This window comes from Juglans microcarpa x Juglans regia, chromosome 2D (assembly GCF_004785595.1).
Source record: "Juglans microcarpa x Juglans regia isolate MS1-56 chromosome 2D, Jm3101_v1.0, whole genome shotgun sequence".
NCBI lineage: Eukaryota > Viridiplantae > Streptophyta > Magnoliopsida > Fagales > Juglandaceae > Juglans > Juglans microcarpa x Juglans regia.
In genome coordinates this window covers 10329036-10341506 of record NC_054596.1, presented here as the reverse complement: position 1 = coordinate 10341506, position 12471 = coordinate 10329036, and the positions used below count along the sequence as shown (strand labels likewise).

The 12471-nt window shown below is 37.0% G+C and overlaps 1 protein-coding gene across 1 annotated transcript; it reads right to left on the bottom strand.

The window, feature by feature from the left end:
• Positions 1-1841: 1841 nt before the first annotated feature.
• Positions 1842-12157, bottom strand: LOC121250088 (probable protein S-acyltransferase 19). Its single transcript, XM_041149022.1, is given in 10 exon segments — positions 1842-3186; positions 4904-5104; positions 5351-5431; positions 5530-5543; positions 5546-5657; positions 5736-5807; positions 5918-5986; positions 8316-8729; positions 10246-10359; positions 11766-12157. Coding segments are annotated over 10 exon segments (2205 nt in total). The 5' UTR covers positions 11811-12157; the 3' UTR covers positions 1842-2103.
• Positions 12158-12471: the final 314 nt, after the last annotated feature.

The following is a 12471-nucleotide window of genomic DNA, read 5'->3' as shown; positions in this document are numbered from 1 at the left end:
TTTTGGATATATGCTCTAAAGCAAGAATTACTCATGAATTCATCTCGCTAAGAAAGACTCGCCCTATCAAAACCTGTCTTATTTGTCGGCTAGACTTTGTCCACACTCCAACGGCGGCGATAGGAAGTTAGGAACCCCAACATGGAGAAACTTTGTCATATATATATATGCAGGCACAGTAATGTCTTATCTATGTCTGCGGCCATCTCCATTTCAAGACCACGACCATCCACCTTGGTATATGTACGTACACCACTTGTTGGGAGATAAATAGCTAGGAGATTAATCTTCGAGTGACACCCGGATACAGTACGTACGTTCAACATTACCAAGCTTTAAACCTGTGACTTGTGAGTTTAGCTGTTTGGGCTAAGCAATCAATATTATATTTATGAAGATCATGTGGGTTTGTTTCCTTCTTGCAAGCCTCACTGTAAAAGTGATTCATCTTCAACAATAGATTTGGGTGTAATGGTTAATTCTTAATTAAGGGAAACGTCGGGATACAAGCGAGACTTGTATCGATCCAATGGGTGCTTGGCAGGCAAGAGGATAAATTGACATTTATTTTGTTCAATGGTAGCTAGAAACACATTGGAAATGGCTCTCCTTACGTTCACTGGTATAATTAAGTTGGCATTTCAAAGGATCATTAACCCATAGGGGGAGGAAAACTAGTCTCAGTTGGTAACTCTGCACATAAAACTTAATTATCATGTACTGACTTCTATGTTTAATGGTGCTTGGCGAGGAAGTGCACCTCAAGCACGCCATTTATGGAGGAGAATCTGCATCTTTATGGAAACATTGGCCTCTCTGGAGATCCACTCAAGCACCCATTGCAGCGGTTGATTTCGCTAACCACTTCCCATCCTTGTGGGTCAAGGTGTACCGATGGCTGAAACGTTGCATTGCATGCACTTGTGATTGCGCTAACGCCTGTTTGGACTCGAGACACTTAATTCTAAGTATCCTCTGCATTTTTTAAGAAGGAAACTTCCATGCTTTTGATCAGTGAGTCTCAACGAATGCTAACAAGTGAGTGAGCATTTCCATTACCGAAGTTCCTATTAATAAGAAAATTGTGTCATGAAGATGGGGGATGCCTTTGAGTTTCCACTATGCTTCTTGCAAGCTTCCCAGCTCAAATTGCAGGAGAGGATATGACCAAGAGCCTGTTTGTTTCACTGTAAATATCAACCGTCTTTTTTTATCATTGGCTTTTCATTTTACTCAAGAAAAAGTAAAATTCTTTTTTACACACTCTTTCATTTTTGTATGATGAGTGTGAGAATTCATTCGGTATCGTACCTTTTCTGTGATAATTATATATAGAAAAGAAAAGGCTTTCTTTGAAAATGTGCGTTCAATATTTGAAAAAAAAAATTACTCTTAAAGTTGTCAGAACTGTGAATAAACAGTTAAACTAACTAGTTATGAATGTGGGTGCAACTCCTAATTCTAGGTAACAGCAAACAACCCTCTTATGTCATTCAATAATATCATGGATCTACCACGAGGCAAGATTAGGGCTGTAAACAGGGCAAATTCAGACAATACCAATATGATCCACCCAAAATTAGGGTTTTAGGGTTTAGGGCTCTAGGGTTTTAGGGTTCATTGTTTAGGGTTAGGGTTCTAGGATTTAAGGTTTAGGGTTTAGAAGATCTTGATGCAATTCCACCCAAAACAGTGGAATTGAAGATCGTGATGCAATTTTCAAAACTCGTCCACGAAAGTTGACATACACAAAGGACTCCAGAGATGCTCTTTGGTCAGAATATTTGGGGATTGTTGGGGTGTTTGCGTTCCCATTAACGAACTTCACGTAAACCGATGCATAAAAGGAAACAAGCTTCACTATAAGCCAGTGATGCGAATTGAGAAGTTTGTATCCAAGAATTTGCTTGGAACATCTTGATACAATCATGTTTGCACAAACAGTTCCAATCAAAATGCGTTGGAGGCCGGGGGGGTCTCAGAGCAGCTCCTGACAGAAGTTTCCTCAGTTTCACGGTCCATTCACTAGCCAACCCACCTGACTGGAAAAAAAGTAGCACGTACATTTTGTTAGAAGTTCAATCATAGGCTTAAAGCTACTTACTATGAACCAGAGCCAGATGGGGGCTTATGCTCGAAACTTATTGGGACAAACACAGGAAGCTGGTTTGACGCTGAATCCCTTTTGAATCTAGACTCCCGAGATAAATTAAGGGCCAATCTCTCTTGGCACTCTCTAGAACCCAACATTCGTTCGTTCTTCAAATTTTCCCTTACTGGTAAACTCAAAAGCGGACCACCAAAGAATATAGAGTCTCCTGTGTACATCAGCTTCTCTGCTTGTGGAACTGGAGCCTTCACTGCAGAAGATGAAGATTCTTGCGGTGCAAAAACGGGCCTTCTGTTATAAGTGCTTGTTTCTGCACTAGAACTTGGCAATCCTATTTGTGTGGATGATCTGTTTCTAGCTTCTGAAGCTGATACTGGAATTGACACGAATCTCCCAGCTTCTTGGTCCCAGACAACAGATGTCCTTTTAACATCTCTGAGAATAGAAGTAGTTGGAGCTGAAAGCAGTAAAGAATCAGTACTCCCCTTCTGCATGGTCTTTTCATCAGATCCCAAAGGATGGGACGTCGAGGTGTTGACATTTGCAAAAGATGCCTTGGATGTTAATGGAGGATCGTGAACTAAGTTTGGGAAAGAGCTAACTGCACTAAAACGACCCAAACCATGACCTTGAGGTAGAGGACTAAGGGTTACCGCTTCATGAACATGGCTTGGACTGCTGAAGCTGCTCACACTTTGAGTCCCTGTTTCATACTCATCCCGGCTACCTTGGCTCGGAGCAAAAGATTTCCTCAAGGAAGATAATCTCATAACATTCTTTATCTCTTTATTTGACCCCATTTCAGTGCTCACACTACTTCTGATGCTCATGTTGCCACTGGAGCTTAAATCTGGATCCTGTAAATGGCAGTTATCAACTGGCCGTAGAACAGAGGACGATGCCCTGGCTTTGGCTGCTGCTCTCATGGCTTCATTAGAATCTAACTTTGCAAGCTTCCAGGCACTGATACGGACAGGCCTTTTGGGTAACTTTGGTGGTCCTTCTGCAATTCCAGTTGCATCCGGATCTACAGTTGATGGAACCATTCCAGGCTCCAAGTGAGGCACAACTTCGTCCTATTGTAGCCATGTTTAAAACAAGTATCCACTATTCAGGTCAGAAGCTTGTTTCTAGTTAGAAGCACGGAATAAAATGAAACCATAAAATGAGTCCATTACATTCAGTTCTTGAACCCATTTTCACATGCATGGTCATAAAGTCACAGTACAAAGACTATATATGGTTGAAGGAAACGTAGAACGATTGTTGTGAACAAAAAGCAATATATTTAAAGGGAACCGTAAAAATATAAAGATCAATAGAAGAATTTCTTCATATAGCATCTAGAACATTAAGAATACAAAGTGGGACACAATATTCTTTTTTATGTCCATAGTGGGATCAGCATAATTTTTTTTTATACATAATTGGGAATTTTATTTATAAAGGATTATAAGTGATACAAGAAAGTCATCGACATTTAGTCCATTGAAGTCTATCTCATCAGCCAAGAGAAACGGTGTTAAAGAAATGACTCTAATGGGAGGTTTGGATAATAAGTTGAGTTTAATTGAGTTGAGAATAAATGAGTTGAAAGTTGAATAAAATATCGTTAGAATATAAGTTTTTAATATTATTTTTGTTTTGAGATTTGAAAATTTTGAATTGTTTTTTATATTTTGTTTGGAAGTTTAGAAAAATTGTAATGATTAGATGAGATGAGATGAGTTGACATCAACTCATTATCCAAACAACCCCTAAATTTCATCTGTTGTCCGCTCACCATAAATGGGATTAATATAATATAAGAGAGCATTTCATAGCTTACACTTAAACTTCTTTCAACAATATGAATAATGTACCCAATCCACTTGGATGATAAAAAAAGTATAGTTTGACATTTATCAAATCAAGTATTTAAAATTCGTGAAAATTTCCTCTAACTCTTGTTCATGGTAACTAGAACTTCTCATAGAGAAATAACTAGTTGGGTGGCCTGTGCCTGGAAAGCAAGATATTCGGGGATCATGTAGATAAACTTGTTTTTTCCAATGGTAAAATAAGAACTTTATTAAGGAGGGACCATGCAGATAAACATGTATAGTATAGTTGGGATAATACCTTGCTAGTATCTTTTCTGGTGTACTTCTTGTATCTGGGTCACATCTCCTCAAAAATCTCAATAAAGTTGGGGAGAGAGAGAGATTGCTTGGTAAGGGTAAGGTACTTTCTTGACAGTTTTTTTTTTTTTTTTTTTTTGGGGGGGGGGGGGGGGGTTTCCTTTCCACGTTGGCACTTCCATATAAGTTATATAATCAGGAAAATATTTATTTTTATTTTCCTTTTCCTATTCTTGTTTTCTTTTTTACTTTTCCCTGTTACATCAGATGATATCCAGCTGGGCCGGGCAATCAAACAGCTCCACCCATGACCAGTGTAGTTCATCATTTGGTGATTAATCTGGGGATCTAATATTTGAAAAAAAGATGCAAATCAAAGGTATATATGCTGGGGCCTAAATAATATAATTTGATTGATCCTCTTTTAAGCTTAAAATATATACAGATAAAAAAAATAGAAAACGTCTACTCATCATCCCTACACCACACACCACATATGATTTTTTTATTTTTTCCCTTACCAAATGTGTGGTGTATGGATGATGAGTAGAAAAATTCCTGTAGTTTAGCAAGAATAAAACAAAAATTAAAAAAATAAAATAAAATCAAGTGTCGTGTGTGGTGTAGGGATGTGAGTAGAAGGGCTCAGAAAAATAATGTAAATAGTAAATACCTGATAGTCCACAAATACCCTAGGAGGGGTACACCAAGCCCCCTTGTATTGGGGACCCAGGGAACTTCCGCCGCTCAAACCAGTTGTAGCAGACCCCGATGGGGAGTAAATTATATTTGCCAGCCCCTCATCAATAGACACCCCTCCCTGTGGCTCACTCATGGCTCTCATTGCCACAACAAACTCATAGGTTGTAATACCCTAATTCAATGGGGGGAAAAAAAAAAAAAAGAGGAATCATGAGAACATTTTCGTAGCTATAGATATTCCCTCTGACCCAATATTCGCCTATGCTCTCCTTTCTAAACTAGGTTAATAGCCAAAGTAAATGATAATTTACAACTAACAGTCCAACCCAAATATTAACATCTCTACCACCAAGTTTTCTATGGCAGACCAGAGAATCATGGAAGAAAACATAATACAAAAAGGTTCTTGGCCACTAACCTTTCTAATTAAAAGAATGTGAAAGAAGAACAATTCACCCAAAGGTAGACATGCCAGCATGGAAACTACAGTACATACAGCCTGCATAAATGAGATCCAGTGTTAGCATGAGTATCTTGTGTAAATGATATATTCAAACAAAAAATTAGGCTTGGTACAGAGCATATTCAATAGCGTACCACAACTGTTGCAAAGGGGGACGAGTGAAACCATTTCCAAGCCGATCAATGATTTCAGCCTCCATGCTTTTCTTGTGAACAAAGCAAAGCACTAGAACAGCAGTACCAACTCCAGCTTCAATAACAAGCTGAACCACAGAAAGGAGTCATGAGCAACCAAAAAAAAAATGTCTTCTCTCCACATGGTTGATCAATGCAATTCATACCCAAAGAAGACTAATGGCCATGAGAGCAATAAAAGTTGCATAATTTTTGTGCCCCACACAATTGTTAAGCCACTGCAGCCATTTAGTATAAAGAGGTTAGTCTCAATAGAAAAAAAGAAATGCCTAGATTAGAATTTTGAGACATGCTTGTAAGAAGCACTAGGAGCAATATGAAGTTACACCCGGCAGTGGTGATCAAAACCATCCACACATTTATCGCAACTTCTACAGTGTTTGCTAAACTTGCGAACCTGCAACATGAAAAGCATACCTAATTAATAAACAAAACCAGATTACTAATATTATTCTAAGGCCCCAAGCATACAGCCAATTTCTGGAGAAATGGCCATGTGCATGTCATGTATTTACCCTGGCCAGAAACCAAGAGGTTGGATGTATATTAAGGAGACACTATCAGCTCAAAAGAATTTCCATAGATGTAGGGCCCTTGGGTATCACACAAGCAGCAAAAGAAAGATTGGCACATATATTAGAGACAAAACAAACCAGACTTCGGAATCTAGGAAAACTAACAGGTTTAAGGAACAGTTTTTATAACTAACAGGTTTAAGGAACAATTTTTATATCAAGAAACATGGTGACCTACAATCTGCTGAAAAGGTTACCAATCCGTGGAAAAATTGAATCATGAGCGCTGATACGTTTACGGGGAGGATTTCATTACCATTGAATCACAACATCCGTTGAGGAGAAAGAGCAACACAAATAATGGCAATAATAGTATTAGAAAAATGGAGCGTATCATAAATCCGTCCAAAGTTAGTGAACAAAACAAACTTTGAAGAGAGTACAAAGTTTTAAAAATAGGGATTGAGGAGAACTAAGCACCCGCTATTTCATGAGGAGAGGTATTTGATTCCCATCTCCATGTACATGTTTATGTCTGAAGCCTACGAAATGCCCATAACTGGATGTAAGAAATTATCAAGGGTCCGATGAAGATGCAGTAGTATCTTCTACACGCCCTGGCCAAAATGATATTAAATTTTACTGAAGACGACGTAACCTACTCCACTGCAACCATCTGTTCCCAAAGCATTTACTTTCCATAACGTCATCATAGACTGTCAACCCAGAAGACACTCTATGCACATTCTTGAAATCCTCCAAGTAGAAGGAAACTTTATGCCAATACATAAGAAGGTTGCAATTTATTTGTTCATATCGAAAGGAAAAGTTTGATCATATATGATCAAATATCAATCTATCAGATGACTACATAAGAAGGTTTGGCCATGTTCTTCAAATTCATAACATTGAGTGAGATGCAAATTTGAACTATCAGACCTTGTTGATGAGGCAGTGCCTGTAACTAAAACCTAAACTTACAGAACCCCAAAATCACGGAGAGCAGACCAGAAAGACAGTTTCAACTTAGGAAGAGTGATCTCAATGCCATCGAAAGTTTCAGAATTTCTCCCCCACAATCTCTGCATGGGACATAAACCCAATGCATTCAACATCGAAACAACACCAATTTCACCACGTTTGGGGCATCCACCAAGCACCAAATATAAACCAAATTTTCTCTCATAAATGATAGCTGGGTGTGGGCTCAATGTGCAGTTTACACTTTGGCGGTGAGTCTGATGTGAGAATCGTGAGTGTGACATGGTGACTAGCAAGGATGTATGGAAACGCAGTGGTAGGCAAGCTAGATGCAGTGTGATGGTGGAATTGGAGTTCATGTGCAGGTTACGTTGAGTGGGTATCACCTATATTACTCAAGACTCCCCCATATCAATATCTAGTTGCTAGTGGTTGCTAGGTGTTTTCCGTGTATACTTCCTGTAGACCTCGGCTATGACTATTGTTCTTTCAATAAAATTTTCTTTTCTTTTATCAATTAAAAATAAACTTTATTAATGAGAATAGGCATAGCCCAAGTACATGGGACATATACAAGAGCAACGCCTATGCGTGATTGTCTAAAAATACAAGGAAATCATGAATGCTCATACCATCAAAGTCTATTACAATCGACCAATGGAATCAAGTACTAAGAAAAAACATTCTAAGCTTGTCCATTCACGATCATTGAAACTCCTTTCATCTTTCTCCCTCCATATGCACCACCAAAGACAAATCAGGACCATCTTCCACATAGCTACAATTTGAGGATTAGCTTGGATGTCTCTCCAACTTGCTAGCAAATCGACCACCCTTCTCGGCATCACCCAAAGTAGCCCCACTCTAGCAAAGATATCAATCCATATGCTCATGGCCACTTCACAATGTTAGTGGTCAATGGACTCCCCACTTTTTTCACATATGAAACCAGTCCATCACAATGATTCGGTGTTTCCTTACACAACACCACCACATACAACAGCAAGATTAAAATTTTATTCTTACTTATAAAAAAAATAAAAAATAAAAACTCCTTGTACCATATGAATGAAAATTTTTTTTGGTGAGCATATAATTATAGAGATGGCACATGACTTTGCAGCATTGTTGTCAAACAAGAAATTAAAGGATAATATGAGGAACTAAAATTGCTAGGAGTAACCAACATTGAACTTAGCAATCTATATCATACTTGTCATTATTCTGTACCTCAGCATTGCACAATGTGCAGAACAAAGCATCTTCACCGGTTCCCTGCTCCTCGGCTGCCCCTTCCTGTTTGCGGCAATCTTCATGTACAAACAATGCACAGAAGATTCCTTCAATTTTAGAACAGGAATTTCTGCTTGTTGGTCCAGGGGGTATATTCACTTCCCGAATTTCATTTATAGAACCTTTCTTACTAGAGTTAGCCCCAGCAATAGAACTTCTGGAAGCTGATGATGGAGATGAAAGATGCTCCCTGCTTGCAATTTCATCAAACTTTCTAGATAGGTCTTTCACAGATAACCGGTTATTAGTATTGAGTTCATTTGTTACCGCAGGATCAAATTTAGACATAATGCCAGGATCTGCTGGGTTAATTGCAGTACAACGTACATAAAGAATGAAAACAAGGAGTGCCTGTGATCACATGACAAGGGGAATTAAATTAGACACGAGTGTGATAATTATTGGGAGAAAATGAAACTAGGAAAACTTGCCAAGATATCATGTTTGAGATAATGCAACATATGAAGTCCAAGAGATGCAGAGTGAAGCTATACTTTCAATGAGAAGGAAAGAAAAAAGTGTTCTGTTAAAAATTTTTTCAAGTACTCAAAATTCGTTGAAACCAAAGGATGCACCCAAGTTCACAAGAAATATACAAGAGAAACCACCTAAAAGTCAGTGAAAGAAAAAACTCCAAATAATGCTGAATGCAACAAGAGTCAATTGGCTCTGTTTTATTTAGTTTTTTTTTTTATTGAATTTCAATAAAACTAATATGTGTTTATTTAATTTTCATGAGTTAAGGGTAAATTTTTATACTTCAATAAATGGACGTTGACCTAGGGTTCATGATTTAGGAATCTATTAACCTCAGAATTCTAGGAGTTCTATTTGTAAAGGAGTTATATTTGAAATTTTCTCTGTAGGTGTTATTTGAAATAAAATTCCTAATTGTATTAGGACATCAATTAGTCTATTTAAGCATTTTTATAGACCAATGGAAACATTTCTTTGATAAGTACCAATGGAGACATATTTTAATAAAATAAAATTTTGAAAAAATGATATTTTTCTCTCCCTCCCCCATTCTCGTTCTCTTCTTCCCCTTTCTTCTTTCTGTCTGTTCTTTCTTTGGCTTCTTCTTGTTCCCTTTGTTCTTTTCCTGATCGGTAAGTAAGAATTTTATGGATGATAAAAAGTAGGCATAGCCCAAGTACATGATACGTCGATACCATATACAAGAGCAACACCTATGCATGATTGTCTAGAGATACAAGAAAGTCATGAATATTCATGCCCTTACAAATCTATTACAATGTTCCCTATTACTTCTCTACTTCTTCTTTCTTAGCTTCTTTTTTCCCTCTTTTCGTAGAATCCTTCTCTTCAATTTTCCCTAATTCTGCTACGATTTAAATTTTTGGGAGTAATTTTTCCTACATCACCAAGATTACTCAAAGTCTCTATCATTAAGGTCTGGTCTAGTTATCAACGAAGGATAGAATTTGAGATATCTGTTCACAGATTTTGTGGCAGGCTAATCCATAATGTGTGGCAAGCACAAATCATGTGTGGGAATTTTCTGAAATTCAAAATCTAATCCATAATGTAAAAATGCCATTGACCAATAAACCAATGACTTGATTTATAAAATTCTTTTGACCCTAAGACACTTAGTTTTAAAGTATATGGACCTTGCTTGAATTGGGCATCACATACAAAAAGCTCTTAAGCTGCCAAAACTGAAACCACTATAAAGGCAGCAACTTGACTTTTATTCCATGGCTGTGTTACTCGTCCAATTAGAAGATGCATCTTAGAAAATAATATAATGAAACTTTTCATAAGAAGGAGAGGAAGGTGGGATGCGTGGAGAAAGGGAGGGAAGAAAAAGCTTTAACATATAGAATTAAAAGAAATCACATACCACTGGAGAGTAAGTGGCAACCAGAATGTACTCCCATGTACGGCCTCCGAGGAAAGGAGCGAAGAAAGCATAGAATGCAACCACTAACAAGCAGAATACAGTAATTGCAACAACCTATCCAAGTAAGAACCAAATGATCAAAACATGTTTTGTACATGCGACAATAAGATATGGGTAGTTAAATAGAAAAGGATTTAAATTAAACATCAACTGTTCAACAGGGAACCATTACCAAAGTCTACAAATTAATACAAGAAATAATGCAATGATACAACACGTCCTAAAAAGAAAAAAGGAAAAAAAAACTGACAATTTGTTTATAATAGATCAATTGATAAAATCATAACAACTGCGGGCATGTAGTAACAAAAAAAAAAAAAAAAGATTCAGGGTCCCAACTCAACACTTCCTAGTAAACCGTCATAACCTTCTTTTCCATGGTTTTCCTCTCAAAAATACGATTCTTTTTTTTGATAAGTTCCTCAATAATACAATTCACAGTTTAGACTTAGGTAGTAATGTAACGAGAAAATATTGGTCCATAAATTGTCAAATGACAAAGGTCATGGGAAAATAATGAGCAAAAATGTTAGTGGCATGCTATAACACCCTAATGGAAGATCCAAACTACATGGCCTATACTCCAAAAGGACTAGTCAATGATACAATTGGAGTCCCATTGGAACCTTATAAAGAGCAAGAACTTCTCCTTCCCAAACAATGTGGGGTCCAATACACCAACTACCCTTATCCTTATCACTGGGGCTTTACACATGCCTAAAGGTGCTAGCTTGACCCTGTTCTAGGAAATCGGCAGACCTAATGGCTAAAGCCACCAATTGACATCCTCTACCCAGCTTCTAGCCCAATGGTGCTCTCAATACCACATGAAATTTTAGAGCTGTATCTGATACTATAGGCTTCGGCACATTTGGGGAATTGATTAAGATTAAATGTTTTTTCTTTTTTAAAAAAAAAAAGATATACTTCTCCTTCGTTATCTTACTTTATATCCTAAAAGCATTTTCCTAAAGGTAAATTACCTCTCGGAGAGCAGAAATAGAAATTGGCTGACAAGAAATAGTGAACAGTGGATAACAAACAATTGAAAAAATACACACAACGGACCAAGTCTACATAAACCCAAAAAGAAACAAAAAACAGTAACAGAAAGGTTCACCAGATTATAGTTTATTTCCTTCACTCAGGGGAATAAAATAGTTCGTAATTGATCTAGAAAGCTTGCCACAAAACCACAAAGTACATACCGCAGAATATCAGAGAACAATGCTGGCAAAAAAATGCACCATTTACATTATTTCAGCACTAAAAAACACGCGAAAAAAGTCAAACCCACATGCCAAAAAATTGAGTATATTCTATTATCTGGCATTTCGGGGAAAAATCCACATCAATAAATTAGAATTTAGTGGTTCAACAAACCCTAATCGAGAAAAGAAGAGTGATACGAAGAAATAAGCACGCTAAGTCATTTAAACAGAGTTGCTAAATGCGGATACCTGAAAGGTGTGAGCAGGTAGTTGCCATCCGTGTTTTCTCACCATAACTGCCCCAATTTAGACCCAAAAACACCCACCCTACGAAGGAACCAAAGCACTAAACGCCTACCCAGCTAGAGACATCAGCACAAAAAGGAAAGAATAAAGTTTTGAAAGATAGAGAGAGAAAATGAGTTTACTTCTATATGCATCCCAAACATACGAAAAAAAATCAACTCCTTTTCAAGAAAACCCAACAAAAATGATCATCAATTTTTACATTATGGTAGCCATTACTCCATCGGTCTCGTAAAACAAATTTGTAGTAGACTGTGGAAGAATAATGTCATTGAAGAAGATCAATCAGTCCACAGACAGAGAGAGAGAGAGAGGGGGAGAGGGCCCAGGTGACTGACGATAGAAGCGGAAAGACGGGCAAAAAAAATATTTTTTAGTAAAAGATAGTAACATAAAGAAAACAAAATTCGACCGAAAATGAAAACCAGTTACCGTTGAGGGAGTTAAACCAGTCCAAATAAAAAAAAAAAAATATATATATATATATACACGTAAAAAAAATATATAAACGGATATAATTTTACGTGATTCGTTAGATTTATTTAATATTTAAAATAATTTTATATTTTTAAAGTATTATATCAAATTATGTTAATTTATAAATTTATTTTTATGTAATCTTTTTGTAATTAAAATATTTCTAAAATAA